The sequence below is a fragment of the Nothoprocta perdicaria genome, unplaced genomic scaffold, assembly GCF_003342845.1.
Source record: "Nothoprocta perdicaria isolate Ctin4 unplaced genomic scaffold, notPer1 scaffold_32, whole genome shotgun sequence".
NCBI classification, from domain to species: Eukaryota; Metazoa; Chordata; class Aves; order Tinamiformes; family Tinamidae; genus Nothoprocta; species Nothoprocta perdicaria.
The window spans coordinates 2,112,767-2,139,478 of NW_020455555.1; the positions used below are offsets into that span (position 1 = coordinate 2,112,767).

At 40.7% G+C, this 26,712-nt stretch overlaps 1 protein-coding gene across 3 annotated transcripts; it reads right to left on the reverse strand.

Moving 5' to 3' along the window:
• Positions 1-279: 279 nt before the first annotated feature.
• OPN4 (opsin 4) lies at positions 280-26,689 on the reverse strand. 3 transcript variants are annotated; one of them, XM_026043074.1, is made up of 11 exons: positions 26,580-26,689; positions 12,520-12,662; positions 10,712-10,845; positions 9,510-9,713; positions 7,514-7,685; positions 6,473-6,637; positions 5,477-5,584; positions 4,182-4,362; positions 2,468-2,620; positions 1,938-2,006; positions 280-601 (listed from the first exon to the last, which is right to left on the reverse strand). In XM_026043074.1, exons 2-11 carry the CDS (start codon positions 12,657-12,659, stop codon positions 410-412), a joined length of 1,518 nt encoding a protein of 505 aa, XP_025898859.1. In that variant the 5' UTR covers positions 12,660-12,662; positions 26,580-26,689; the 3' UTR covers positions 280-409. The 3 variants fall into 3 exon arrangements, with proteins under 3 accessions (XP_025898859.1, XP_025898861.1, XP_025898860.1); XM_026043076.1 differs by lacking the exon at positions 26,580-26,689 and adding an exon at positions 12,990-13,044; XM_026043075.1 differs by lacking the exon at positions 26,580-26,689 and having other exon boundaries at positions 12,520-12,755.
• Positions 26,690-26,712: the final 23 nt, after the last annotated feature.

The following is a 26,712-nucleotide window of genomic DNA, read 5'->3' on the forward strand; positions in this document are numbered from 1 at the left end:
AGCTTTATCTCTGTAAGAACTATGAAATTAAGATACATTTTAGTGAAAAGGATCAGCTTTGAATCTCACTTTCTCTAATCTTCCTCTTAGGTTAATATCAAGATGCTTTTAGGTAAGATCTATACATTGGTGGTATATACCCAAGCAGAGGAAAATCCAACCGAAAGAAATCACTCTGAGCTGCAAAAAAGAAGAAATAATAGAATTGTGACGGGACTCAGATTAAAAAAGAAAAAAAAAAAACACTGGAAAAAGTTCTCATACTGAACAGCTGACTCCTCTTGGTTTCATCTTTGCTTGCCCTGTGTTTTGTCTCTGGAGCATATGAGAACATAGGAAAGTTTTCTGGGTTCAGCTGATCCGTGGTTATTCCAGATCATAAACCGATACTCTGTTTTTCACCATCCAGTTAGCTATTGGAGTTGCTTTTCTGTCTCTGACTCTTGATCTTAGGGTACAAGAAGCCAGAGCTGTGTTCAGAAGGTGGCTCTACTCTTTGGGCATTACTGTATGTTATTATAATGCTGGGTATCTGGGCTGCAGATGGTGTTTGGTGAGACTCTCCTTTTCTTGGTCCAGTACCATTCAAGCTTCCACCTGCCTGGAGCATGAAATAATTTAAGAAAAATAGAAAACAGAGAACAAAGAGATCAGGTTGCACTATCTATGAAAAAGAAACATGTTTAGATGAGCATTTTGCCAATCCTAACCACTGACAATCCTAGCGGTTCATTCAGGTTAGGCTTTTCCTCCAAAGGAYTGGAGGAAAAGGGAGACCTGAATGCTTTTGGAATGTTTCACAAGTGCCTTTTGAGAAAACTTAGTGTTAGAGAGGTTAAGGGATTAAAGCACAGGACTTTGCATTCGCTACTTAAAAATCTGTTCTGCTGTGGTAAGACACCAGGTTAATGACAGCACTGCCACCATGAGCGAAAGTGCTGAAAGAGCCTAATGAATTCAGTGAAAAAGAGTTCCTACATAATGAAGTAGAGGTAAGTGAGATGACACCTTTGCAGAGTCATTAAAGCATGGAAATTTTGAAAGAAGAGCAAACTGGAAAAAAGAGGGAAATCTGAACAGTAAACTGAAGGGAAGATTAATTAGCTTATTTTGACAGTAGCAATGCTAGCTGTGACTTGCACAGGACTGAAAAAAATAGTGTGTTAGGATGATGCTAGCAATAGCTTATACTAATGCTGCTAGCTTATACTAGCTCTACTAACAGTACAGGAGTAGGTTAACATGTTTGTATTACATGGTGATTAGTACTGTAAGATTAAACTATCTAGCTCCCCTTTTGCTTTAATCCAGCAATTTATTTCTCTTATTCCCAAATCTTTCAAAACTTTGGAGCAAGTTAACTCACTTTGGGAAGATGTATGAAAAAAAAAATGAAGAGGCATGGGGACAACACTGTACTGAATAAGTGTTCCAGAAACGGTCCTGTGCGTCCTGCAAGTTGCATGTTTTAGTTGGTTGGCACTACCTGAACAGAGAACGTGAAAYAACTAACCGTTTATAGAGTAATACTTTCCATAGGACTAGGGCTGCTCCTCTGAAACAGCCACACTCCTTCGGAAAGTGTTCCCAAATGGTTTATCTTCCCCTGTGTATTATTTATTTAAAGTAAGGSACAAAGTTAAGACTTCCATGCTCAACTAAGGAAATCACAGACCTCATTGGAGTACCGGCTGAATCCATGAAAGTATTCAAGTTGGACTTAAGGAGAACAGTGTAGCATGTATGTTTTCCATCCAAGTCTAATATTCTAATAGGCAGCAATGCATTCTACCATTTGTGGCATTTTTTTTAAATATTCCATTGGGAATGTCATTTTTGCAAATGAGTTGATTTAAAAGGGCCAAGACTGGGAGAAAATGTCATTACTTTTTATTTACTCTTAGACCTATGACAAATAGTAAAATAATAATTCTTACAGCAGATGTAGCAGTGCACTCTGTGACGTTCAGATCCACCATGGATATGTCATCAGAATCTGTAAAGGTCTGAAAAAAGGAGCACAAGATAAATGACATATAAGTATGTCACAATATCCTGCAAATTTGAAATSCAAAGGGTAGGGAAGTTAAACCAGCAGAGGAGTGAAATGTAGCAATATACTGAAGGCAGCTTTATTTTCTACCTCTCTAGTAACTATATCTGTCCACTTTAGAAAAAAATGGGAAACAACAAAAAGATCGATTAAATAAATTATGTCACTGAATGCAAACATAAATATAAGACATGCCACCCAGATGCCAGGTTCAATGCAAGAGTTCCTCTGCCCGCCACCATGCAATAAAGGCAACTGGATAATAAACCAGCTGAGGGCAAGCTGAAAGTATTAATGAATAGGGTTTTTTTTCCATCTTCTAAACAGAAACATTCATGGGTAATTATGATACAACGGGCAGATTTATTAACCTACCAGTAGCCTAAGAATTTAGATACCACACAATCTTATTACCTTCTCAAAAATGCCATAGTCATGGAATTTAGGTTCAGGATTAGCTTGTATATCACTAGTTTCCTGTGTGTTTTTTCCCTTTTCATARGTAATCCATCCGCTAGGAGGCCTGGAGATGGTAGTGGTGAAACCACTTTCTGTATCAGTGCAACCCTAAAATGAATACAACAAAAGCAGAGTTTGACCATCCTTGATGCAGAATACACAGTAGCACGTGTACTGCGTTTTTCTTGTGAATGTGCCTGTAGAAAACTTAAAGCTTAGTTAATCTAAGTACAGTGCAAAAACAAAGCAGAGAGCAATGAAACAGATAACTTTGCTTGTCTGAGTGTTTTAAACGTGAGCCCTGTGTTTCAGCTCATGTGACAGTACTTGCTGACATAATCAGAGAATTCTGATAGATATATATATATAGTTATATATAATAGGGAATATACCTGCGATTGTCACTCAGAACAAGAGTATTTTGTAATTAATATTAAGCCGAGTAAGGCTTACTCAGGCCTTACAAAATACTCCAGGATGAAGTCTGATAATTACTTGCTTTATTGTTTTTGCTTGATCATTTTGGAATAAATTTTGCTGTCAATTCCACTGTTTTTCCTTGAATATTAATAGTTGTTTTCCCAGGCAAAGCAAATGTTGAATTTTTATAGGGTTCCTCCCTCCCCTGCACTGGCAGCAGGAAAAGAACTCACAGCATTACTGAAGAAATCTGTCTTTTAAAAGAATTTTAATGTATCAGCTGATAAGTTATCTTAACACATTTTTTTCTACTCTTCTAGACACAAAGTTATTTTGTGTCAGAGTAAACAATTTCCAGCCAGTTCATTGTAATGAATCAGGTTTTGCAGTATTTGTTTCTGTKTTAGTTGACCAATTTGAAGGCATTCAAGCCGAATAGTGGCTGTTATCCAGAAGAATTTGATTTTGATTATACTCAAAAGCCAAAACATACAAAATATAAAGAAATAGAAATGATATTGTTAAAAATAACAGAATTCAGAGTTTGACTGCATCAGATACAATGATTAGCTATGAAAAAAATCACTGAAAAATAACAACCTTTTTATCGATTTGGAAACAATATTCAAAACAATTGCATAGAGGGCACTAATGTGCTTCTAGCAAGCGAGAGCGAGCCTGGGCCTCCAAACACCTGACCTTTTTCCAGCTGCAGAGTGTTTGGCTGCAGTCAGAATGGCAGCAGCGAGCTGTTGTTTTCTCCCCAAATGGTTTTGTAATGGATTTCTTCATTTGTCTAAATGTGACCRTTAATATTTCTTCCATGTACAGCCCACATCACCTCCAGAAAGCATTAGCCGTTTCCTTACAATCTACTYTTCACTAAAGAACTGTTTTGTTTGCAGCAGTTTCTTCTTCTGTGGTTCAGACTCAAACTTGTGGTCAGACAAGCAACATCCTAGAAAGATGGTCAGGCTTTCAGGGATATTCCGCCTCGGATCCCAAAATTCCTGTTAGTCCCTCTTTCTGTTCTTCCTTCAGAATCATAAAACACCAAGAATAGAAGGGCATATGCTCTGCTTTTGCACCTCAGCTTTCTTATATATCACTTGTCCCTGAGGAACTTTCTCCAGAACTCTTGTAATGAGCAGCGTAATCATAATACATTTCATCAAAATCAACTACCACTTTGAAAGAAAAATAGTTACCCTGTAATTAAAAATGCATGTATGGAAAGTGTCTTCCTTACGGATTCACTGTCTGAGATGGAAGACAGTCGCCTTTTTCCTTTCTGGGGCCGGCTGGTCTCCGAAGTCTGGCTGGTGATGGTGGATCGTCTGGAGGACGGGTACCTGCTGAAGGACTGGCAGCCTTCAGGAGAAACTCTCAGCAGGGATCCAAGACAGGGCACRTGCGTTGCAATGGCTGTTCTAATGCAGGAGAAGTAGAGCCTGTCAGATTTTCTTCGTTAGCATAATAATTGAGTCATCATAAGCAGTAGGTTTGTTGAGAAAGGTGAAGGAACGCTGAACAGACTGAAAARTTATTGGTACAGTAAAGAGTTTTCCAGATAGCATCTCACATGCACTTACCCTACAAGATCACTTAGAGTGTGCTATGGAATTTAAATTTATTGCTTTACAGGGATAAGGACATCAAAATACAACTCTTCTAAGGTAAGGCACCTATTAAAATGATGTTTTCTCTGCTTTCAGCTTAATAAGTGCAAACTATAAAATTCTCTCCCCTCAGATGAAACCTTGCAGAAGTGCCACATAATGAATTATTTTAATCTTCCCCTAGGCAGCTGTGCTAGCTTCCTCTTGCACATCTGTCTGCCTGGTATCGGTACAGTTGTACAAAACGTGCAGTAACGTTACAGTATTCATTTCATCACGTGCACGGCAAGGAAACTCTTGCTCTCCCTCCCAGCCTTCCCCACTTAGAAATCTCCATTTGCCTGTGTTCTGCCCAGTTCCACAGTACATCTTTGTGAAGGGTGRAACAACACTCTGTTTGGCCTTGCTTTCAGAGCCCACATCCTGCATCTCCCCTTGCTGTAAAAACTCAGAAGAAATACTAAATGAAATAGGGGAGCTTGAAGAAAAGTGGGGAAGACGCACAGAAGAGGCAAGAGTTGGATTCTTTTACTGAACTGCGTCTCTCATGGGCCTCATTAATTTAACAAACTGCTATTTGTAACTGACAAACGTAATCTCCCATGGAGATATTAAAAAAATACATATAGTGCTTTAGTTTGAACTGGGGAAAGTCTCTATCTTTTATCAAGTGATCAGTAAGGACAGATCAGCATTCTGCAGCTCCCATCTGCACAGTAATTTTTTCCAAGTACAAACTTTACTAACATTTATATGGCATTGRGAAGTTTTCTTGGGAAGGAGAGACTGTCTTACAGGTGAAGCAGAGTTCAAGTACTGGTCCCAGAGGTAACAAAGATACTACCTGATGATCTCCACTATATTAAAGTTAGCTAATAAGAGGTAAGTTTAAGTTAATAACAACTAATATAATTTAATAACTCACCTGTATTTGGGGTGACCTATGGCATAAATGATGGGGTTGTGGATGGCAGAAGCTTTGGCAATCACAGCTGGTATGGAGTTCATGTAGGGTGTTAGGAYGTGGGAATACCTGAAGTGATGCAAAAACATTAAACTTTTAGTAGTGAATTCTAGGTAGTCTGTGCACAGTTATATCCCTACACTTCATTGTTCTTCCAAAGAAAGTAAAAGAGGAGACTCTGAACTGAAACAGCAACTGGGTAAATTTTACATACTTGGCCTGCAAAAATCAGCCCCAGCCTAATTGCATTTCTGAGAAACATCTTGGTTCTTCTCTACTAGGACTCAAGGTGGTGATAACCCCCGTGTTGTTTACCCTAGCTCTAAAACAATGTGGGGCAGGTTGCCTGCAGTAAAGGAACACACATTCAGCAGAGCAGCTCTTCCAAACTCAGCAGATGAACCTGCTGAATCAGGGTAACCTGATTCAGGTTCCATCCATTCCCTCAAAATAGAATTTAATGCATATGCAGAATGCAGCATTATCAGGAAAGAGAAATCCCTAATATGAATAAATGTATTTTCTTACTCAGACTTTTTTTTGTCTGACCTGAAGTATAACAGAAATTAAGTGTCCTCAGGTTTCAGATGCTAGACTCACAGCAACTTGCATATGTAGAGGTGGATACAGTGATTAGTACAACACTAAGTCCAAGCTACTCAAATAACCTTGCATAAAGAATTTGCCTTCAGACCTCATCAGCACAGTTTTCTATGCTGCCAGTATAATCTTCCTGCTTTTTCTTCCCTTTTTTTTTTTTTTTGTTTGACAAGTCTAGCTAAGGAAAAAAGCATAGTTGAGGGGGTCCCTCATTTGTTAAATGTCTCCCCCAAATGTGGTGTATGGTTTGAATGCACTTCATATTGACAGGTGACAGTTGCCTTGTATCTATGGCACCCTTAATGTCACACTTTCTGCTTTCACTGAATATTTCTTCTTTGATACATTTGTAATTACCCAGCAAAAGCTACTAGAGCAACAACAGAGTATGGTGACCAGGAAATGACGTAAAGCAAGATGACAACCAGTGCAATTTTGGCCATCTTCCACTCAGTTTTCATCCTCTGATACTGTTTCTGGAACTCTCTATTTCCATGTTTGCATCCAAATGTCTGAATAGACCTAGGAGAAATAAACGTATTACAGCCAAAAGACAAGTAGAGTTGATCAAATAACTTCATAAAATGGGGAACAATTACTCTTGCTTTAGTTTATGCCAAAAGTCATATTTTTAAATCTATGTTAGCTGTGTGTGACCRATTCCTTACAATTAAAAAGCACTTTTGTTGAGCTGATTAATGGTAAAATTCCCACTTGCCTCAGTGGAGAAGTCAGTCCTGTACCAAAAGTATTTGCAGATAAATCAGGTATTCAAGCTCATAGTATAGAATAATACGGAAGTAAATATCTTTGCAGAAGCATTTGCTCCTGTAGGTCAGATTTTGCATTTGTTACTCTCACTGTGTCATTCCTTGTTATGTGACTAGATCTGATGAAGTCAGTGACACAGATCACAGATGCTGTGGCAGTCACTGCCTTCAGTTTTTACACCAGTTTGTTTCAGATTCAGTTTTGCCTTCATTAGCTCTTGGCCAAACATGGAACTGGCAGTTCAATTCCATCCATTTTCCTATGGAATAGTTGTTGATATGCTGTTACCAGGCATCTCCCATCTTTTTTTGTATTTCTTTTCAGAATTGGGTTAGTTTACATAATCCTGCCTCATCCTCTAGATTCCTGGGCTGCTAATCATACCCTTTTTGAATAACTAGTGAATGTACTGAGTGGCTGTGGCTTCAATTCAGAACTCTAAATAACTCTTTAGAAGGATCATACTTCTTGATATATTGATTACTGGCAGATTTTTGTTTCCTTTCTCTGTAATAGATAGAAATGCCAAGTGAAGAGCTTTGCTTCTTGTTTTTTTTTGTTTTTTTTTTCTCTAAATAAGCTGTCACTTGAGCTGAAGAATGAAAACCCAGACTCTTGGCTACTTACTTGTTGGCTTTCTTGATAGCCTCAAAAATAAATATATAACTGTATATGATAGCAATCAAAGGAATGAAAAAGACAAAGCAGAAGAGCAGCATTGTGTAGGCACGGACTGATGGGGTGAAGGTTATGTAGTCCCAGGAGCAGGAGGTCAGCAGGCCCTCGGGAACATACGCACCTAGGCAAACAGACAGGAGAAGAGTTAGGCTCTGAGTGATGCTTGTTACCGCTCCTGAGGGCAGAACTTCAAGGTATTCAGAATAATGAGGCACTTAGACCTATTTTCTTTGAGGGAAGAGTTTAAAAGGATATCCGACTTTTTTTTTTTTTTAAAACCACCTCTTTTATTTTCTCTTACTCTTGCCCTGTCACATTTCACTGAAATATCCTGTTTCAGTTGTGAAAAATGATATAAAGCTCAATGTAGACAAAAGGCACCTCCAGAGCTTCGCTGCATCTTGGATGAGACCTGTGTTGTGTTCAGGTATCTCCATTTTCCCTCAGATTGCTGTCTTCCCCAGGWGCAAAATGAAGCTGACTGCAGTAACTACCTCCTTTTAAGTTCTGCAGATAAGAGAAGTTTATTGTGCAGAGGAGATTTATTGTGCAGATCACATGAATTTTGTTGTGAAATAAAATACTTGTAAAAGAAATACCACACAACAAAAGATTCTGCCTGAAATATAATCTCATGAGAGAATCCGTGTCAAACTCTTAAGGTAGTAGCCAACAGCAATGTATTTTTACCATTGTATTTAATTTTCACTCTTTACAGTGATATTTTCTGTTATTTTCTATATGTTCTGATACCTTCTGTAACTCTTAAATATTGTGCCAGATATTCCCATGTACATCTAATTATGTAAGTATTGCAGATACTATTAGGATCTAATTATAAGATAAACTTAATACCCTTCAAGTAATTATTCTGCATTTTGACGTTAAGATCTGAGCATCTAAAACTGTATGCCACAATTCTCTTCAATCTCCTAATTAAACTGGAGGCTGCTTCTCCAAGTACCACAGATTGCCTGCTAAGCACGCTGCTTGTTTAAGAAGAGCCAGAGCTACAATAACAAAGCAGTAACAGAAAAATCTACTGAAATTCCACTCCACAGCCGAGTTTGTTGCAACATCCTACAGGAAAAYACAAAATTCTCAGCTCAGTTGAGCTCACACTCGTTCTATTTTGAAATTAGAGAATGCAACGGGCAGATTTAATTGACAGGTTTGTCCTAAATTATYGAAAACTGGTGACTTAAAACAATGATACTCAGGCAGATTGAAATGAAGCAAAACTGTGCTGCAASTGGTGAGGATCAAGATGTTCTATATGTGCTCCAGTTTCCATGCATAAAATTTAAGTTTACAAAAGCAAATTAGTTACCTAGTTATTACTAAATGCCATCCTTACAGGAAGCCTTAGTGAAGACACCAGTGGCTGTCTGGATGATGTGACYAACTCCTAGAGCACTTTGCCCTTCTAGAATACAGCCAAGACACACTGAAGACGTACTTGCACCAAATACTCAGACTGTATTCCTTTTATATGAATAAAGAGATTCAGATTGCCAGCACTCTCTTACACAGCACCTTTGGGGAGGAAAAAGTTATCAGAAAAACACAAATTTATTAACTTCCCCTTTAATTTATATTGTTCAGTTTGAGTCAATTAAAGCAGATATTAGATAATATACAAGCCCCTTTGTCATAAACTTTGGCCTTGATTTTATCTGCTGTTTTCTTATGATAATAAATAATGAGTTCAGGGAAAAGTGCCAGCATCATATAATTTGCCAGGATATACACACTGTTTTTCTTTTCTTCTGATTCCAGATGCTTGGTTTTGATACATACCTAGCAATCTTCCTCAAATTCATTTCTTGAAGCCTAACATGCAAGCCAGTAATTCTCCTGTCTCCTACATGTGTAACAGACCAGTCTTTAATTTGTCACTTCCCCATGCAATGAGGCAAAGCAGCTTTTATGCCGTTTCACTTACTCCATCCAAAGAAGGGTGGGAGACTCCAGGCCAGGGAGTAGAGCCAGACTGCCAGCARGATCAGCAGGGCCTTCTTCTTCGACATCACTCCGATAGAAGCCAGAGGTTTTGTGATGACGAAATATCTGTCCAGGGCAATCACYGTCAAAGTGATCATTGATGTGATGCCAAAAAGAGCTCCGCAGAAGGCATACAGCTCACAGCCTTTCAATGGAGATGACAAAGGTAGCAGTGAAATTAATCCACCCGTGCTAATTAAGAAAGCATTTCTGAGAGAATTCAAGTCTGGGCTCCCTATGGACTACTGCTTTGTTGAATTCTTGAAGCTTTTGGAGCTTCAGTTTTCCAGCAGTTGTAATTCTATTTCAAAGCTATTGCCTGTCTTCCTAATTACACTATCAATGGAGGTAAATTTTAAAGATATTGCTTGTTCATGTTGCTCGAGACTATAACACTTGAGATATTTTCACTCATTGGCTTCTAATGATTTTAGCAGGAACATTTCATCAGTCACATGGTCTTCTGTTTAACTCTGGTTTTATGACAGCTACCCTAGAAGAATCTATTTTGCTTAACAATATATCTATTTTGATACCATGAAATCATTTGTATCTAAAGGTCACCATAACTGAATAAATATTCAGATTATAGTATATTCAATCATTTGCAGTTTATATTGTAAGTAGTTTGGGGCAGGGAACAGGGTTTTTTTTTAAGTCGCTGATGAAGCTTTTGGTCAGATTTTCTAGTCATTGTTGTCATATGGCAGTGGCCAGATATCTCCTATAAATCCTAAATGGTCCCTGACAAGAACATTGCTGAATGCAGAGAAAATGTTCAGTTAAAACTTCATTTTGAAAAGTCACTTTTGCAAGGCTTTCTGGTGAAACACCCTGAGCAAGTTACCTGGGGCAGCTATTAAAATCCTTTACTGTAAAATTCTGCAGTATCTAAATTGTGAGATTTCTAAAAAAGAATGCTGGCAMTAAGGGACTAGTGACATTGCCAGTGTCTCCTTTTTATGTCATAAATATAATTTTCCTCTCCTTGGTGGGAAGGCATTTATTGTCTCCACACAGAAATAATTCAAAGAAAGTTATCCAGACTGCAAAAATGAAGTACCTAAGGACTAGGGAATATGGATTAACTACTGTTAGCATAAGAATATGTTCTGCAGTTTCTTAGAAATGGTATATACAGACCTTTCTCACCAAAAATCCAGCGCTTGTGGAGACAGTTGGTGAAAAAAATTGGAGACTGTGTAATGGACATGAGGAAGTCGCTGACAGCCAGATTGACGATGAATAAGTTGGCTGGCGTTCGAAGGCTCCTACTCCTAGGAAGGAAGGATGAGAATGAATGTTGCTGCGCTCTGCTGCCCACGTGGTTGTGTTGTTACYGTTTCCCGTGAGCTTTGGCAGCCCCGCAGGTATCAAGGCAGGCTGCATAACCAGCTAGAGCCGAGTGCTTCCCATTTCCCTGGAGAGGTAGCACAAGCACGGCTCAGTATTATATCCTCATATTCCGGCATGTTTTAAAGGGCTGTTTTGATAACCAGTTCAGTGAGGGGGGTAGACCACATGGTTCCTAAAATATCCTGACCCAGTGCACTGCATGTCCGTGACTAACAGGAAATTAAAGTTGATGTACGCTGTGGATTTGCTGGATCTGGGTCATGCTGAGCTGAGGGGGAGGGAAGGGGACTTTTCCACTGCTGACAAGATCAGCACTAACTTCCAAATACTGGGATTAAACAAACGCACTGTGTACCACATCAAGCGTTTTGTTTTATATTAATTCTTTGCCACAGCACTCATTTTGCTCTGAAAAGAGCAATAGGCAGCCTTTAGCATATGCTGCCTGTTTTATTCACAGAGGTGCAGTACGGTACTTCAAAGGGTACACATAACATACAAGCACACCTAAGAGCTCCTCCCTCTGGGSTTCATTGTAGCTTTTTAGTGCCTTTCTCAAATTTTCATCCTGACATGCAATTGGAAAATCTCCAAATAAATGATGGGTTCTTGTCACTGATCCATAATCAGTAACTTGGTCTATCATCCCTTAGTGTCAATTTAGGCACAAGGAGGTAAAAGTAATAGATACCTAAGGGAGTGGGTATATTCATTAATTAGTCTACAGAGCTACTGAACATAATTCTGGTTTAGTAGCTGACTATCTCTGGGAGTTTTGCCATTGTTAAAGAGACTTTTAGTGTCACCACAGCTTTGCTGCGGGTATCTCTTCTTGTCCTTATAGCATCCTCAAATGAAACCAGACCATTCTCCTCTGCTCTCCAACTCAACTGATCTTGCTGAGACTGGATTCTCAATGTGGAAGCAGCRGGAGAACTAAGTTAGCTCCTGAACTTGTCCCTCTCGCATACAGGTGGCCTGTAGGCCAGCACCCCTGTGCCTGAGGACCGGGTCGCTGACGCCCCACCGTCGCTACCTGCTCACAAGGCACATGCTGTTTTCTGATACAACCCTAGCAGAAAAGTGGCAAGCGTTTCCTGRCGGTCTCCCATCTCACCCTTCCAAATCCCCTGTTTAATTCATCATATAAATACAGTCTCGGGAACAAAATGAGTTTGGGCCACTTTGCAGTAATCTAAAACTGCTAAAATAAATCATAAAATTGTTATTTTGGAGGGTTTATTACCTTAGAACCTGAAGACCAACCAGTAAGTAGGACCTCCCTGCTCTAGACATCCTATCAGTGATCTCCGCCCCCACGCAACAGAACAAAAACCAGATGAGGAAATAGGAATGGTACAAATATCACCTGATGATCAGAGAGCAGATTTCCTTTGGATAGAATAGTTGGGATGTGGCTTCAGTTAACTGAGCTAAGCAAGGAGCTAGTRAACAGTTACAGGGACAGAGAGGGACAGAATAAAGAAGCAGTAGGCAAAAGGAAATGTGAGATAGAAAATCATGTAGCAAATTCACATGGAAGAGGCAGGAGCAAAACACGTGAGTACTGAAAGAGCATCCAAAGCAAGAGCTACCTGCAGAAAGCGTAGATGACTAAGAAGTTGCCCAGAGTCCCTGTGATTCCCACGGCGAGAATGACACCTCCAATCGTGTAATGGGCATGGTCTGGGACATCCACTGTCGGGAAGGCCCGGGGCACCTCCTGAGCCGTCATCTTCTACGGGGGGAACAAGAATTCACAGGGATACGTCAGATGTGKCCGAGAAAGCTGGCACATGCTTCTTCTCTAGGAGAGGAGAGGGACAAGAATGGCAAAAAACAGCAAGCAAAAAAAGGTCAGAATAAGCAAATTGCTTTCAAATTACATTTACTGTTCATCATTGTCTAAAAATAGATATGCCATCAGCAGTGCAAAGGCCAAAGTATTTTAGATGTTTACCATTGCTTAGCCAGTCAGTGAAGAGCAATCTGTTTTCGCTGAAAAGAAACATGAATATGAAAGAGCAGGAAAAAGACAGAGGGGATCCTTTCTGTTGCATCTGACCTCAAGTAATTCAGTCCTTGACAGCAAGTAAATTTTCTGCAGTTTTCATTTCATGAAAGTTTCTATTGATTTCTGYTGTCTTCTCACATCACGGGTACAATGCTCACATGAAATAGAAATGATCTTCTATGAATAGACACATATTTCATTTGTTAGTAGCATGGCTGTTTTGTTTCTTGCACTAAATAACTAAGTTATTCGTTATCCCCAAGACTTAGTTACCACAAGGCTGGCAACATTAAGCACTTCTTAAAATCCAAATTAAAGGTTAGAGAAACTAAAACAAAAACTTTTATAAAGCAGCTAATRTCAGGTTTACCTCCAAGTTCTGAGCAAACCAGTTTTTCTCTTTGTGAAGTTTGTGATGAAAACATTCGTGTCTTACCTTGAAAGAGCTGTAGCAAATTTCAGCAGACTGTTCTGATAACAGTTTAAAAAAAATAGTTTTAAAACTTCTCCTGCAAGAAGCCACGAAGACTTAAGCCAAGTGCTCCTAACTTAGTCATAAAGCAAACAAGAAAGCTACACCTGGGATGACCTGACAGGAATGAAAGAGGACACAGGAACAGCTGTGTGAACTGTCAACATCTGCTGCCTGTAGGTATAAAGCAAGGCAAGGAGAATTAAACACTCACCTGCACATAACTGCTGCCATCTTGCATGTGTCCTGGCATGAGCTCCCAGCCGCCAGCGTGGYGAGGAACAGCAAGCCCCATCCTTGCTCACCTCAGCAGCCGAATCTCCCCTCTTTCCCTAGCATGACCGTCTGCGCAGGGCGGCAGTGGCTGAGCGGCGGCCACAACCGTTGCTTGTTGCACAAACCCGCAGGCTGCGGACATGGCGCTCCCCGCTCTGAGCTGCCGGAGTTAGGCCAGGGCTGGGCAAAGCCCAGCGGGTGTCTCGGATCCTTGGTACCCTGCTCACCGTGAATCCTGTGTGCCTGGCTTGTGGCCTAGGATCCAGGACAAGGAGACTGCCCGTGTCCAGGCCTGCGCCTTCACGCTGTGAAGGTGCCTCCGCTCTTGCCCACAGCCAGTATTGGCARATTTTGCTATGGCTCTCATCCGCACCCATTCCTATGAGAAGGAAGGTTGCTGGTGGAAAATGAAGAAAGATTAAGTTTTCCCATTATACCACRGTTGTATTAATAGCTTCATCATCCGTCACTGGCTGTTAAGGTGAAACTCAGAGGTGCCTTTGATAACAGCCTGGTTATCAAAGGACATTGATATTTTCCAAAAGAGGGGCAGAGATAGCTTCTGGGTAAATCTGTGAGATTGAGTTAAGGTTAAGATAGAGACAACATTTAAAACCAATGTGCCAGTATGGATAGATCCCAAGAAAGTTTGAAAATTCTTGAAGAGATTCTCCTGCTTCTGTCCTGGGGCCGAGCCTGCAGCCATCCTCAACAACAGTGCCTTCCTTGGCTTGCTGCAGTAGCAGGGAGGAAATATGAGGCAAATAGTCTGATCTTAGGGAAAATGCTGTGATAGTTGCTATAATTGGAGCCAAGTTATTTCATGAAGGTTGATATGCCAACTGAACGGCAGGGTCATGAAATTTATTGTTCGAGTCCCTTCAGCAAGCTTGAGCTGATCAGACATCATAAACAGCAGTGGCATTTTGCCAAAGCAGAAGTTCTTCTCCTTAACCCACTGCTACTGCTATGACCTAAAATCCCATAGAGGGGTAGCGAGAACCAGAATTAAAATTGATGTAAAGAAATCAGATGATTTTTGTTTGCATGTTTTACTTAGCCATGTGGCTGAAGCATTTTTTAACTGCTGCTCTACAAGGAGTTATTCATGATTATTATGGGAATGGAGATTTCCGATGTTTTTGGAGCATCTTTTAGCTATCTCTTTGAAGACAACTGGATCAAGGTAACAAAAATACAGGAACTAAAGTGCTTGTTCTAGCTACCAAGAAGACATTAAAAAATGTTTTAATTGGATTTATATTTGTGTAAGACTCAGAACAAAAAAATAAATACAAATAGAGAAAGCACAATGGCAGTAAAGGTTACTTGAAAGGACAGTAAAAGAGTAAAGGTGCTTCTTCAGGAATAAGTTGAGGGTCAATAAAAATGTCAAGTCTTTGCAAGAGGATAATCTTATATCAGAACATTTATAGGACATAAATAATGAAAACAGATGGGGAGAAAAAAAAGGCCTAAAAAAAAAGAGGAATAGATTCCGCTTTTAGTGTGGACTTCTGTAAGCCTGGGATTTTTACTACACTGTAAAGTAGAGGACTGTAAAATGATTTGCAGTTTTAATCCCTGATAAATAAATAAAAAAAAAACAGAAGGATTTGTCTATTTGCTCCATAGCATGGCTGGGTCTGCCGGGTAGCTGTGTTTTGTTAAGGAGCTGAGGAGATGGAGATGAGCTGGGAGAGCCCCAGCCTGCCCTTACTTGGGATGGGCTTTTCTGCAGAGCTGCAAAAGGAGCAGCTGCCCAGGAATTTCCTTTTTGCTTCAGAGTCTTAGGAGTTTGTTGGTAACCTAAAATAGATTTATTATCCTTTTGAAATGATAATCTTAATGGAGGATATTTTTATTATCCAAATACACATGTAATCCCTTTCTAAATCCTACTTTTTTTCCCCTCTCTCCTGAATCATTGACAAGTAGTTAGGGAGGCTGTTCCACATTAGCACATTAGTCCTTCCAGTACGTTTGAGTGTGTCCTAGGGGAACACTAGGAAGAGGGAAAGAAATAGGAAGGTTTAGTTCATAGTCTGCCTTCAAATGCTCATAGTTCTGAGGAAGTTTGGGCTGAGCAAGATAGGCTTGTTTCTACTAAATATCAAATGGGTAAACCCGGAACAGATGCCACACTGGAGAACAGATAGCACTGTGCTGTCAAGGAACAAAGATTTCCTCTGCAAGGGAAGGATTGTTTCTTGCTTATAACAGGAGAGCTTAAACAGAACTAAACATGTTCCTAGTTATCCAGCCARCTTCCCTGAGACTTACAAGCTTTTGGAGTTTTTTAGCAGGTAGGAAAGCAATTCTTGCTAGTTGGATAAACRCAGGTAGCTGCCGGCTCTTCTGGCCTGTGTGCGGAGGCAGCAGCACAGCGTGGAGCCAGGCAGCTCCATCCCTGCTGTTTGCCAGCAGGGCGGGTTGCGAGAGCTTCCCGGGCTCACCTCTGCACGGCCACGCTCAGACAGTTGCCAGCGCCGAAGGACCAAGTGTCATTCAGCCCCAGAGAACAACAAYGAGAACCAGCACTAGTGTTGTCAAAACCCTAGACAGGGCCCTGAGAGTTCACAGGTAAATCAGTCATGCAGGTCTGGACAAAATCACAGATTACAGAACGATTTGAGTTCTGTAGAGAGGTTAGAGTAAATCTAGACCACATATATAACCCAGGCATCCTTGAAATGCATCTATCCTATCTTGAGAATATGTTTTTTACATACTTTTTCCTGAAGAGATTGTTATTTCCAAATCACTTGCAAAACAAAAACAAACTCACTTTTAAATAAATTCTAGTAGAAGGGAAATCCTCTTTGAAAGTTCTAGTCCTCCACCTCATGACATTAGAATAATGTTTACATTAACATATAAAGAATACAGTACAACTATTACTGGGAAAAAAGCCTGTTCCTTTTCAGATCAAGAAAAAAAAAATCTTACCTTCTAGTTATTCTTCTTCTGGAGATCTYATGTGGTGAATTCTTACTAAGAGTGATGATGACAGGAGCTTGGCTACACATGTAAATATGTACTCAACATAAATCATGTTTGATATAGCTGATTTCTCACATTATCTCATTAGCTAGAGGATAAGGCAAGGTTTAATTTACACTTAAAAGGAAATCAAATCTTCATCAGATTGTTTCGAGATTTTAAAATGTCTCAGAACTGCTTCTGGTCAACTATGTGGCAGTGAAGAGTCAGTAACAAAAAAAGACTGGACAGGGGTATTTTTCAGCTACCTATAACTGGATACTAGATGAATCTGTATCTTAATTGGGGTTAAAAAAGACAAGAAAAGGGCAATAGAGACTAATAGACTGCTATGTTATTGCTCGTAGGGATTTTATCTGGGTTTTAAAGAGCAGTCACTGTTTTTACAGAAGGGCTGTTTCAAGCCCAAAGCATCACAGGTTTTGGCAGCCCCACCTTGACTTGGGCCACGTGGCTCATCTTTGTTCTGGGTTGTCTCAGAAACACAGGTGAGGAAGTTGCTGATTTCTGGAGKGGGACATATACCACCAACATTAGTGTTAGGCATTTTACCTTACAACACATCATAAAGCCTAGAAAACAATGTCAAAGCAGAAATACTGGAATCTATTATCTGGGTGCCAGCTTTTGTCCTGCACACCTACAAGAGGCCTCAAACAACTGATAACACCTATTTTTCCTCMTAGTTTCTTGCTCCGCTTTCTGAGCTTGCCTCTGTAGACACCTTCTCTGTGATGACAGGCAGCACAGAGGGGAGTGTAATCCCTCCTCAATTACAGTTTCAGCAGGATAACACCAACTGCCAAGCCCCAGTTTCCAGTAGGCAGCAGAGTTCTCCAGGAATGATTTTGTCCTGCTGAGCAATTTGGAGAACAGATTTTGTATCCTGGCTTCCGGATTRTATCTCAGCCACACCCAGCACATATTGCTTTCAGTGCTCAAACACTCTTAAGCAAATCTGCATTAAATTAAAATGCAAGTGCTTGAAAAGAGAATCACTTATCTAAGGAGCAGAAACAGGCAGCTAACGATCTCTTTCAGCAGAAGGAAAAAATCATTTTGAGTTTTCCCGTGTAAATCACTCTGTTCTCAAGACTCTTATACATTTTGCCACGTACTCCCCAGACCTTCTTCTCCCTCCCTGCTGTGTTCTGCTATCCTCTTTCATTATGTGATCCATCTAATTCAGTTGTAAGCACCTTGGCTCACAACACTTGTCTGCTTGTTTGCCTGTAGTACACTACACATCCGCRTTTCATTAAAAAATGATATTTCAATATTCCTTCTACTATGCAATAAGGTATTTACTGCTTCATTAGAATTAGCATAGGTATCCTAAATGTATAAAGACTTCTGGAATATTTCAAACTTCTACTGTATTTTTGCAAGTGACCTCTTATGTTGGCTGTGCCAAAATGTGGTGTGTCCGGCCCAGCACTTTACATGGAAATTCAATTTGCTGTTTTATATAATCAGCAGGTGAAGAAAACTTCCTAGTTCTAATAGTATACAGGGATACACTAGCAGGAAAAGGAGCCCTGAATTCCTTTGGCAGGGTTTCTGGGAGAGGATGGGGAATTTAGAGTGCCCAAGCAAATTCTGTCCTGACACTTTGGGACAAATTCTCACCTTCATACTCTTAAGGAAACGTTCTTTCTATTTTATGTTTTTTTTTTTTTTAAATGAGAAATACCTTTAATAGAACTTACCTGGAGGGAAAAAAAAAAGCTTCTGAAAATACTCTTCCATGCCTGCAAACAACTCTAACATTTACATAAACAYGTCATCGCTTTTATAGGCTGCTAGGGAAATGACAGAGATTTCCCATCTCAAATAAGCACAGAGTGCATCATGGTTGAACTGCTAAGAAACTGGTTAACGTACAAGAACATGCTGTTTTGATAGTTTCCAAAATATTCACTGCACTTTGACACTCRACATTCCTCCCTGCCTTGTGCCCATGTAACACTGCTGACAAACACTTGCTTGTACAACTACTTCTGCAGCAGGCAGAGTTAAAAAAATAAAAAGAAAGCATTTATGTATTTTAAGTTGCTCATTATTGCATTGCACACTGAACGTATGCAWGCCTTTAAGCGTTCAAGTTGTGTTAACACCAGCTCTGGCGGCATTTCCTTGCTAGAGGTTTCAGTCACAGCAAGCACTTACTGTCGGGGCTCTGAGAGGCAGGTCCGCACGCCTGTAGGCTCTGGCTTCCGAGTCATTCCACGCGCCGCGGGACTCCACGGTTTTGGTGCAGCTGGGCTCCTCAGAGGCACTAGAGACCCCTCTTTGAATGGGCTGCCTGGTCTTTGAGGACTCAGCAGTGACAGCAGCAGCAAAGCTCTGAACTTCAGTCAGCCTCGCTTCCCTCTTGGGTGTCCCTGTTAAGCAGGTTGCCAGATTCCCTTGTCCAGACCCCTATGCGATCCAGGGCGGTTTCTCACTGGAGCCTCGGATTGCGTCTCTCCATCTCCAGCTTAGCAAAGGGCAGCAGCAGCAGCTTCCATTTAAATATAAGAGCCTGCAGGGTCTGCACATGCCCAGTTGGACACTTGTTCGGTCCGGATTCAGGCTGCAGTTTAATGACATTACAAGACCGATGCTCACTTAAAAACATTCTTATCTTTTTTGCCTTTGACTGATTTAAGTGAATTTTAATGCTGTCACCACATTATCTCTCCATGAAAGGAAGGTAAATAACAATAGCACTAGCCATCTCAAATATTAATTCTTGATATTAATTTTCATGGTAGTTGTGAATGAGTCTTTCGAGCTCTCTATTAAAGAAGATGTTTCTGTACAGTTCTGCTGAAAYTGCCTGAACCAAAATAGATCAACAGTGTGCTTGTATGCACTTCTGTCTTGCAGAATTTAGGTCATGCTTAGCAGTTGCACACTTCATTAAAATAAAAAGGAAAAAAATAGAATAAAACCCACTGTCATCCCTCTTTTTCTGCCCTTCAATTAAAAGAAAAAAAAACAGATACCTTAGGCAGAAAACAGCAAATAATCTCTTGTTTCAAGAGTTGTCCATTTTCTTTTTTTTTCAGTATTATTTAGCCAGAGTAGATTCTTATTCATGTAACTGCTCCTGTACATCACACAGAAAAGGGGTATGAATTGCTGTATTCCTTGCTGAAGGTCCTGTGGTCCTGAAGGTTACTGCTGTAAAATGAAGTTTAATTGAGCTGCTGTAGAGAATTAGGCACTAAGCACCTAAGGTGGGAAAGCTGTTCTAGCAGACACCACAGCCTGAGCGTGCAGCATTTAGGCCTTCCAGCCAARTGACCCTGTGCAAGCTATTAGCTTCGTTACAGCTGGTAATAAAAATAGATAGCGGGAAGTGTTTCCCGAAAGCCTCRTGAGAAGATTCTAACAGGAACTGTGCTCCCCCGGCTCCGCTCAGATTTCCCTTCCCACATACCTTTCCATGAACTAGCACTTGCAGTAGCYGACCTTAAATTAAGGGGGGAAAGGGCCTTTTTTTGACATGAATRGCAAGTGTGCTATGGGTGTATGTGATGTGTGCCTCTGTATTAAAGAGGTTAAGCCTGTAGCAATTCCCTTTCCTTACCTGGGGAAGGTAGTGCAAGCCTTGCATCAACAAGTCACCAAACACTAGCTACAGGAGAGACTTCAAAGACTCTACAGACTCTCAAACTGTGGGTCGTCAGAAACAGTTATAAGCAGACCTGTTTTATTTTCCTTATTGCTGAGCATCAGGAAATTGGATTCCCAACTCAGTCACACTGTGCTTCTGTCATCATTCTCTTCCCCTTACCTCCACATGCAGCATGATCCATGTAAATATCAGTGCAATAGTGGGTGAGAGTTTGTAGCATCAAGTTCTGAAGATGGGGTTGAGAACTCCACATCTCTCCCCCGGCAGCTGCAGTGAGCAGGAAACTCTGCTCTGYGACCCCTGTAAGGCAGCACATGGGGATGTTGGACAGCTCAAGGAACAGGGCCCTTGTGGAAAATAATACTGCATTTTACCATTAGTAAAGGTAGAATACATCTTTATAGCAAGCCACAATATGAACCTGGCAAATCCCCTCGTCTGCTCAAATAACTGTGTTCAATGAGTAGAGTAGGAATTGTTTTAATGGCTGCAATAAAGGGAAAGAGTGGGAGATCTCCTATTCATGTGAACTTTATGTCCCTAAAAACTCTATCTTGCTGTTATCAAGCTGATGATACGTAGATTTCAAGACATTTTTGACAACAGGCATAAATATTAGATCAGAGATGTTCCTTCCTTCCATATATTTTTCCCCCTCCTCTCTTCCCCCTGCCTTAAATGTGTTGCAATTTGGCTGTATGTWTTTTGAGCAATGACTAACAATCTGTTTATATACAGCTTATATATTAAGTTTGTTTTCTCTGGGTCACAGATTCCCTTTTTCTTCTTTCTTATTTCCTCTCAGCTTTATGAGAGTCAGTGCAGTGAAACGTTTTCATTTCCAGGTGGCCTGGAAGCCTTCCCTTCTTTGGCATTTCTGGGTGAACTGATAACGTGTTCAGCAGGATAATCAAATCATGTGGCAAGTGTAATCCTTTTGAAAGCACATCACACATTATAGAAACTATTCGACTTCTTGCTTCATTAGACTGGCCTTTGCTGTACGTGCCTTTCCAGGCAGACAAATTTGATTGGTTTAGCAGTTCCTGAGAGGATATTATAAAAGAATATATAGTATAAAGGAAWGAAATTAAATGTCCTCCAGAGAGAAGCAGCTACTGCTCCCAAGTGGGCTACTGATTTGGTGTTCCTCCAAGCCCCTGGRGCCTGCCTGTGTGAATGCTAAGCACTTGCAACTGCAAGTGAAGTAACTTCTGAAAATTGGACCCTAARACTAGAGTTTAGGCATGCAAGGAATAATTTCTGAAGTTATAAACTTCTCTTTTGCTTAATCTTCATGGATTTKCTTGGTTTGACAGTGTCTACATACATTGTTGTCATATTTATCTCCTGAAAGAGTTTCATTTTCCAAAAAACTCTCCAAAATTCTAGATAYTTAAGAGAGTCTTGTTTGGTCTTATAATGTACACAGAAAATTAGAGATATGAGATATGGTGACAACATCCCTCCCAGTTTTGCAACTGTGACATTAAAGTCACAGTTAACTTCCTACAGTCACATTAACTTCCTACAGATAGTTAACTTCTATTCCTAGTTTTTTAWAAGCTACAGGAAATAGCACAAAAATCAGGAACTCCGGGGTCGTTCCAGGAAGCTGAGAAAATTGCCTCATAGGACAAAGAAAAGATAATCCATGGGTAAAATTGACTGTTGAATTAATGTCTAGAGCAGCACAGGAGTTTTTTGCTATGAATGCAAATGAACTGTTGCCTTTTCTCCTCTGTCTGGGAGCTGTGTGGGATTAGGTTTTAGCCCATCTCCAGAGGCACAAAGYGGGCTGAAAGAACAAGTAATCTGCTTCGCAGATGATCAACAAGTGGTTGTTGCAAAAGATCAGGGTGATGGTGGGGMCAGATAACAGTTTTCCCATGATCTTTTATAAATAAGTTTTAGGCTCCCTTAAACTCTCCTCACCCGTGGCAAGGCTAAGGGGAGAGCAGTAGAACATTTGCTAGTAGCTAAGATGAGCAGCTCTCTTCAAGTGCAGATCCAATTTGGTGGTCTGAGTTACCACAAAYCAGGAAAGCACAGAACAGAAGTTGAATGTTTACATGCCTTACTAATAAGTTATTTGAACTTGTCCTTGTTRGGATGGGAAGGGCAATAGTGATATCCTTGTAAAGGATTTTGAGGATAACAATACTAGCCTCACTTTAATTGTACTAATAGAAGTTGAAACCATGCTGTTAGAGGAATAACACATTCCTTCTTGCTTTGTGAGATTAGCAGTCATCCTCATTTCTTCAGAGCCTCTGTTTTAATTCCAGAAAAGGCTGCCCTTTACCAAATAGTGGGTTTTGTTCTTGATTTTAAGAGACCCATCTCTTTGTCCTCAGGAGCTGACCAGTATACTGCAGTATAAAACCTGCAKCCATAGAAGCTAAGGATGACACAGAGGGGTTGTTACCCCAGGTATCTGGGTTTGTGTATCATACATCAGCACCTCTGGTATTAGAAATATATGTCAAAAGTTGGAGACCTACCTTTGTACTAGTATTTAGACATACAGACCAAAACTGAAGGTTCATTTTATACCAAACCCATTTTCCACACTCTGTTCTTTCTGTCTTACCAGCTAGGATCTATGAGGTGGGAATTCTCTCACATCCTAGATGTTTCCAGACAACGTGCTGCAATTCAGCTGTCCCAAATACTCAAATTGGAAAAGATTTGTGTAACACATTCTTTGTACTCTGTTAGTCACAGGGATAAAATTTAGTTGTTCATACCTAGAGTACCTTGACAAGGAACACAGAGGCAGGGACACCCTTTGTAAATAAAATTATTAAATTGAGCACAAAGTTCTCCATAACCCTTAATGGAAGCCTACTCTTGAGACTGCCTAAAAGCCTCAGACAAAATACAGAACAATAAATCAAATGAACAATTTCTGCTCCACTATGGAACCAAATAATAATTCACCTCACTGGTAGTTCTGGCTTTACAGAGTAGCCAACATGTGCAATGAACAAGGAGAGCACGAGCAGCAGGACACAGTCAGCAAGCGCAAACTCTTTGTTGCTGTTCAGACCCACACAAAGAGTGACAGTGGCAGGATTGAGACCCAGGGAGATCTTTTAGAAATGTCAATTTAAACACAAGGATTTCTAAGGCTTACCAAAAAAAACATCACCACCACCACCAACAACAACAAAATAGAAATAATACATCTCTTTCCCTAAGAAATTGTCAGCTCTTTTCAGTAGTATGAATTTAGTATTAGGCTGCCGCTACAGAAAGACGCAGTCTAGTTAGCTACTCTGCCTTAGTTTCCCTGGGAGCATTTCCAGTTTATTCTAGCAGCTTACAGCTTCAACACCAGGTAACTTGAAAAGTTAACCCTACTTCAACCCTTCCTGTTCTTCTGCAGAGTCTTAAAGCTTTTAAAGTAGCTGCACACAGAACTCTGCATGCACCCAAGTTGTATTTGTAGTGCCTCCAAAACAACTTGTTAACTTGCTCTATGAGCTCAGCTATAGGATTCACTCATCCCATCTCCTCTTAACCTCTGTGCAAAGCCTACTGTTCCCCAAGGAACCTCGTTAGCCAAACTCAAAAATTTGAGCTGCCAAATACTTCACATTTCTGGTCCTTTTTCACATGTACAATAAAAGCTAGTAGTGCTAATGCAGTTTAGTGCCAACCATAGGTAGGAAAAAAAMCATTTACAAATAGTGAAGTTGCTGTATCATGGCAGTAAGAGCAGTCTTTTCAACTGTCACAAAAGGCTAGGACACAAACACTAAAGAGAGCTCCCCTTGCCCTTCTCCTGCCCACAAGAACTCAGGTGCACACACAAGCAACCTTTTGCAGTGAGCTGGCTGCCAGGCTGCTCTCTCCAAGCTCTGTCTTGTCTTCGCTGGGAGCAGGTGTTACAAGAGCTTTGCGTATGCAGAAACACACAGGACAGGATATTTCCCAAAATAGCCCAGAGAGCACACAAGTTAAAAATACCGGAGGATAACAGCAGAGCTGAGACTGTAAGAGGAGGTTTCAGGGAAGAGCGCCCAGCCCAACCGAGCCTAAGCAGCAGTGGGACTCAACTCAGGGCTCTGCAGGGACTGCTGAGAACAGAGGTGTTGAGAAGAGTTTCTCACTGCAGCAAATTAAGGCTTTGCATACAGACTACAAACCCAACAGGAGCAATGCTTACATGAAAATAAAATCCAACACAGCTCTGTAATCAGAGTGCCTCTATATCGAGTAGTAGACTACCTACTTTTTAAAGCAGTTCCTTGTAGGAGTACCATCCAGTCTGTCATCACCTTGACCTAGGTTTTTCTAGCATTCAAATGAGGTCTCTAAAAGCACAGAAATTCTGATGCACAGATCTGAATTAAGGCCTTTGTTAGCACCTGCTTTGCTAAATGCCTCAACTGGATCCTCATTARCTTGTTCTACTTACTCCAACATCTTTTCCCCCTCTTGAAGGGCAGGACAGATTACCAGGAGGAGATGCAGACAGGATGCAGGCATGCCAGCATGCCTATCCAAGGCCAATAGCAGCCTACACTGAGCTCTCTGCCTCAATCCAGTCCTCTCCAAGCACTTCGCTTCAGCTGGGCCATTTCTGCATGTCCCTTTTCTTAAAGAGAAGAAATATGCATTGCCAGTCTTCACTCTCAAGGCTCTTGATGGGTCACCACCTTACCTATCCTCTTTTCAGACAGCACTGGGTCTCACATCCCATCAGTGTCTCATCTCCATCATTCACTGAACGGGTTYTCCACGTGCTTGAGTTGCCTTCCTTGCTTGCTCGTGCCAGTGGCAGCAGCGGCCAGAGGCTGGGCACAAGGGCTGGGCAGCAGACGCTGAGGCCGCTGTACTGGCAGTACTCACCTGCTCTGCTTTGTTGCCTGCTCCTTTCCTGCTATTACACCTTCATTTCTTGCCTCCATAGACTTTCAGCATAAACTCTTTGGAGCAGAGRCTTGATTTGGTACCCATAGGATGCTTTGGCTTAACAGGAGGGTAATGCAAACAGTAATATACTGGGTTGCTGTTTTCTAGTAGTGTCATAARTTTCCTTAACAAATGTTCTCTGCTTTATATTTTTTTGGTGATAAGTTGGAGTAGTTCAGTATGGTTGTAACATGAAGCCAAGGTTAAGATGAATGTAGGTTTTTGTCTGAAGCTCTTTTCCAAGTTTAAATAGCAAACTAGAAAACCTTCTGAATAAATAATTGCAGAAGCAGAACAAAGAGCCCTGGCACAGATCCCCGGGAGGCTGGAGTGCTGTTTCTCACTTGCTTCATGCAGATTTATGACTGGGCCTGTTCCACAGAGCTGGCACTCACCTTTGAGACTTGCAGGGGACGCTGCAAGTTATGAAAGCGAAGTGGGGGGGKAGTTTTACAGCGCAGCAGACAACCATCACACGCCACCTCTACTTAATTAAGTATTTTCACTGAAAGTTTCTGAAAGTTGCAGTTGTCATCTGGGAGGCTGGGAACTGTATTATTTCTGCTCAACAAGTTGCCTGTTTCATCACAACACATTACAGAGTGTATCCTTCAGCAGGAACTGAGCTTTTGGATCCAATTACCCAAGGAATTGAGCTCTTCTGAACACAGCTATGAACAGCTTCCTTCTCATGGAAATTAGTACTTAGGAATAGAAGGAAATTCCAGAGCCCTCCYCTCCTGATAAAATAGAAGATACCCTGAGAAGGGGTATCAGTTTTAGACAAGACTTTCTAATTTATTGATTCCACCAGGAGAATTAATGGGTTTGAAAATATTTTAAGACATATAAGTCAGTATTATTCATATACGGATCTGTTAAAAAAATACAGCAGCATTTTGAAGTTAGACACCTAATAAACCTATTCCAGAGCCTAGGTATTTCACCTGTGAGAAACATTATAGATAGTAAGACTCCAATTTTGCATTTCTCTAAAACACAGAACTGAAGAGATCCCACAGAACCCACCAAGATTGCCACGAGCTCCAGGCCTAGCTGCACTACAAGATTAAGCTGCTTCGTGCACAACCGAGACTCCTCTCAGGTACTGAGACTCCTCTCAAGGCATCTACCCCACCTCCTGCAACACAGGGGTCTTACCTCACTGCCACAGGGCTCATCTAAGGAGGGGACAAGCTGCCCAAGGAAGATTCTCCAGCAGAGACTTTCCAAGGGAGGCACAGATACCRAGACAGACTCCTCTCAAATAGATATTAAATGTATTAAAGTGAAATAACAAAAACTGAGAAAGGAAGAATTTAAAAGAGTTTAAAATTAGTACCTGAGCAGGCCCCGGGAAAATAGCCAAGATGTATGAGAGTCCAGGTCTCTAGGGAAATTCACAGTAATGAAACAGGTCTGGAGTTAAATCATAAGTACAAAATCCAAAAAAAAAAAAAAAAAAAAAAAAAAAA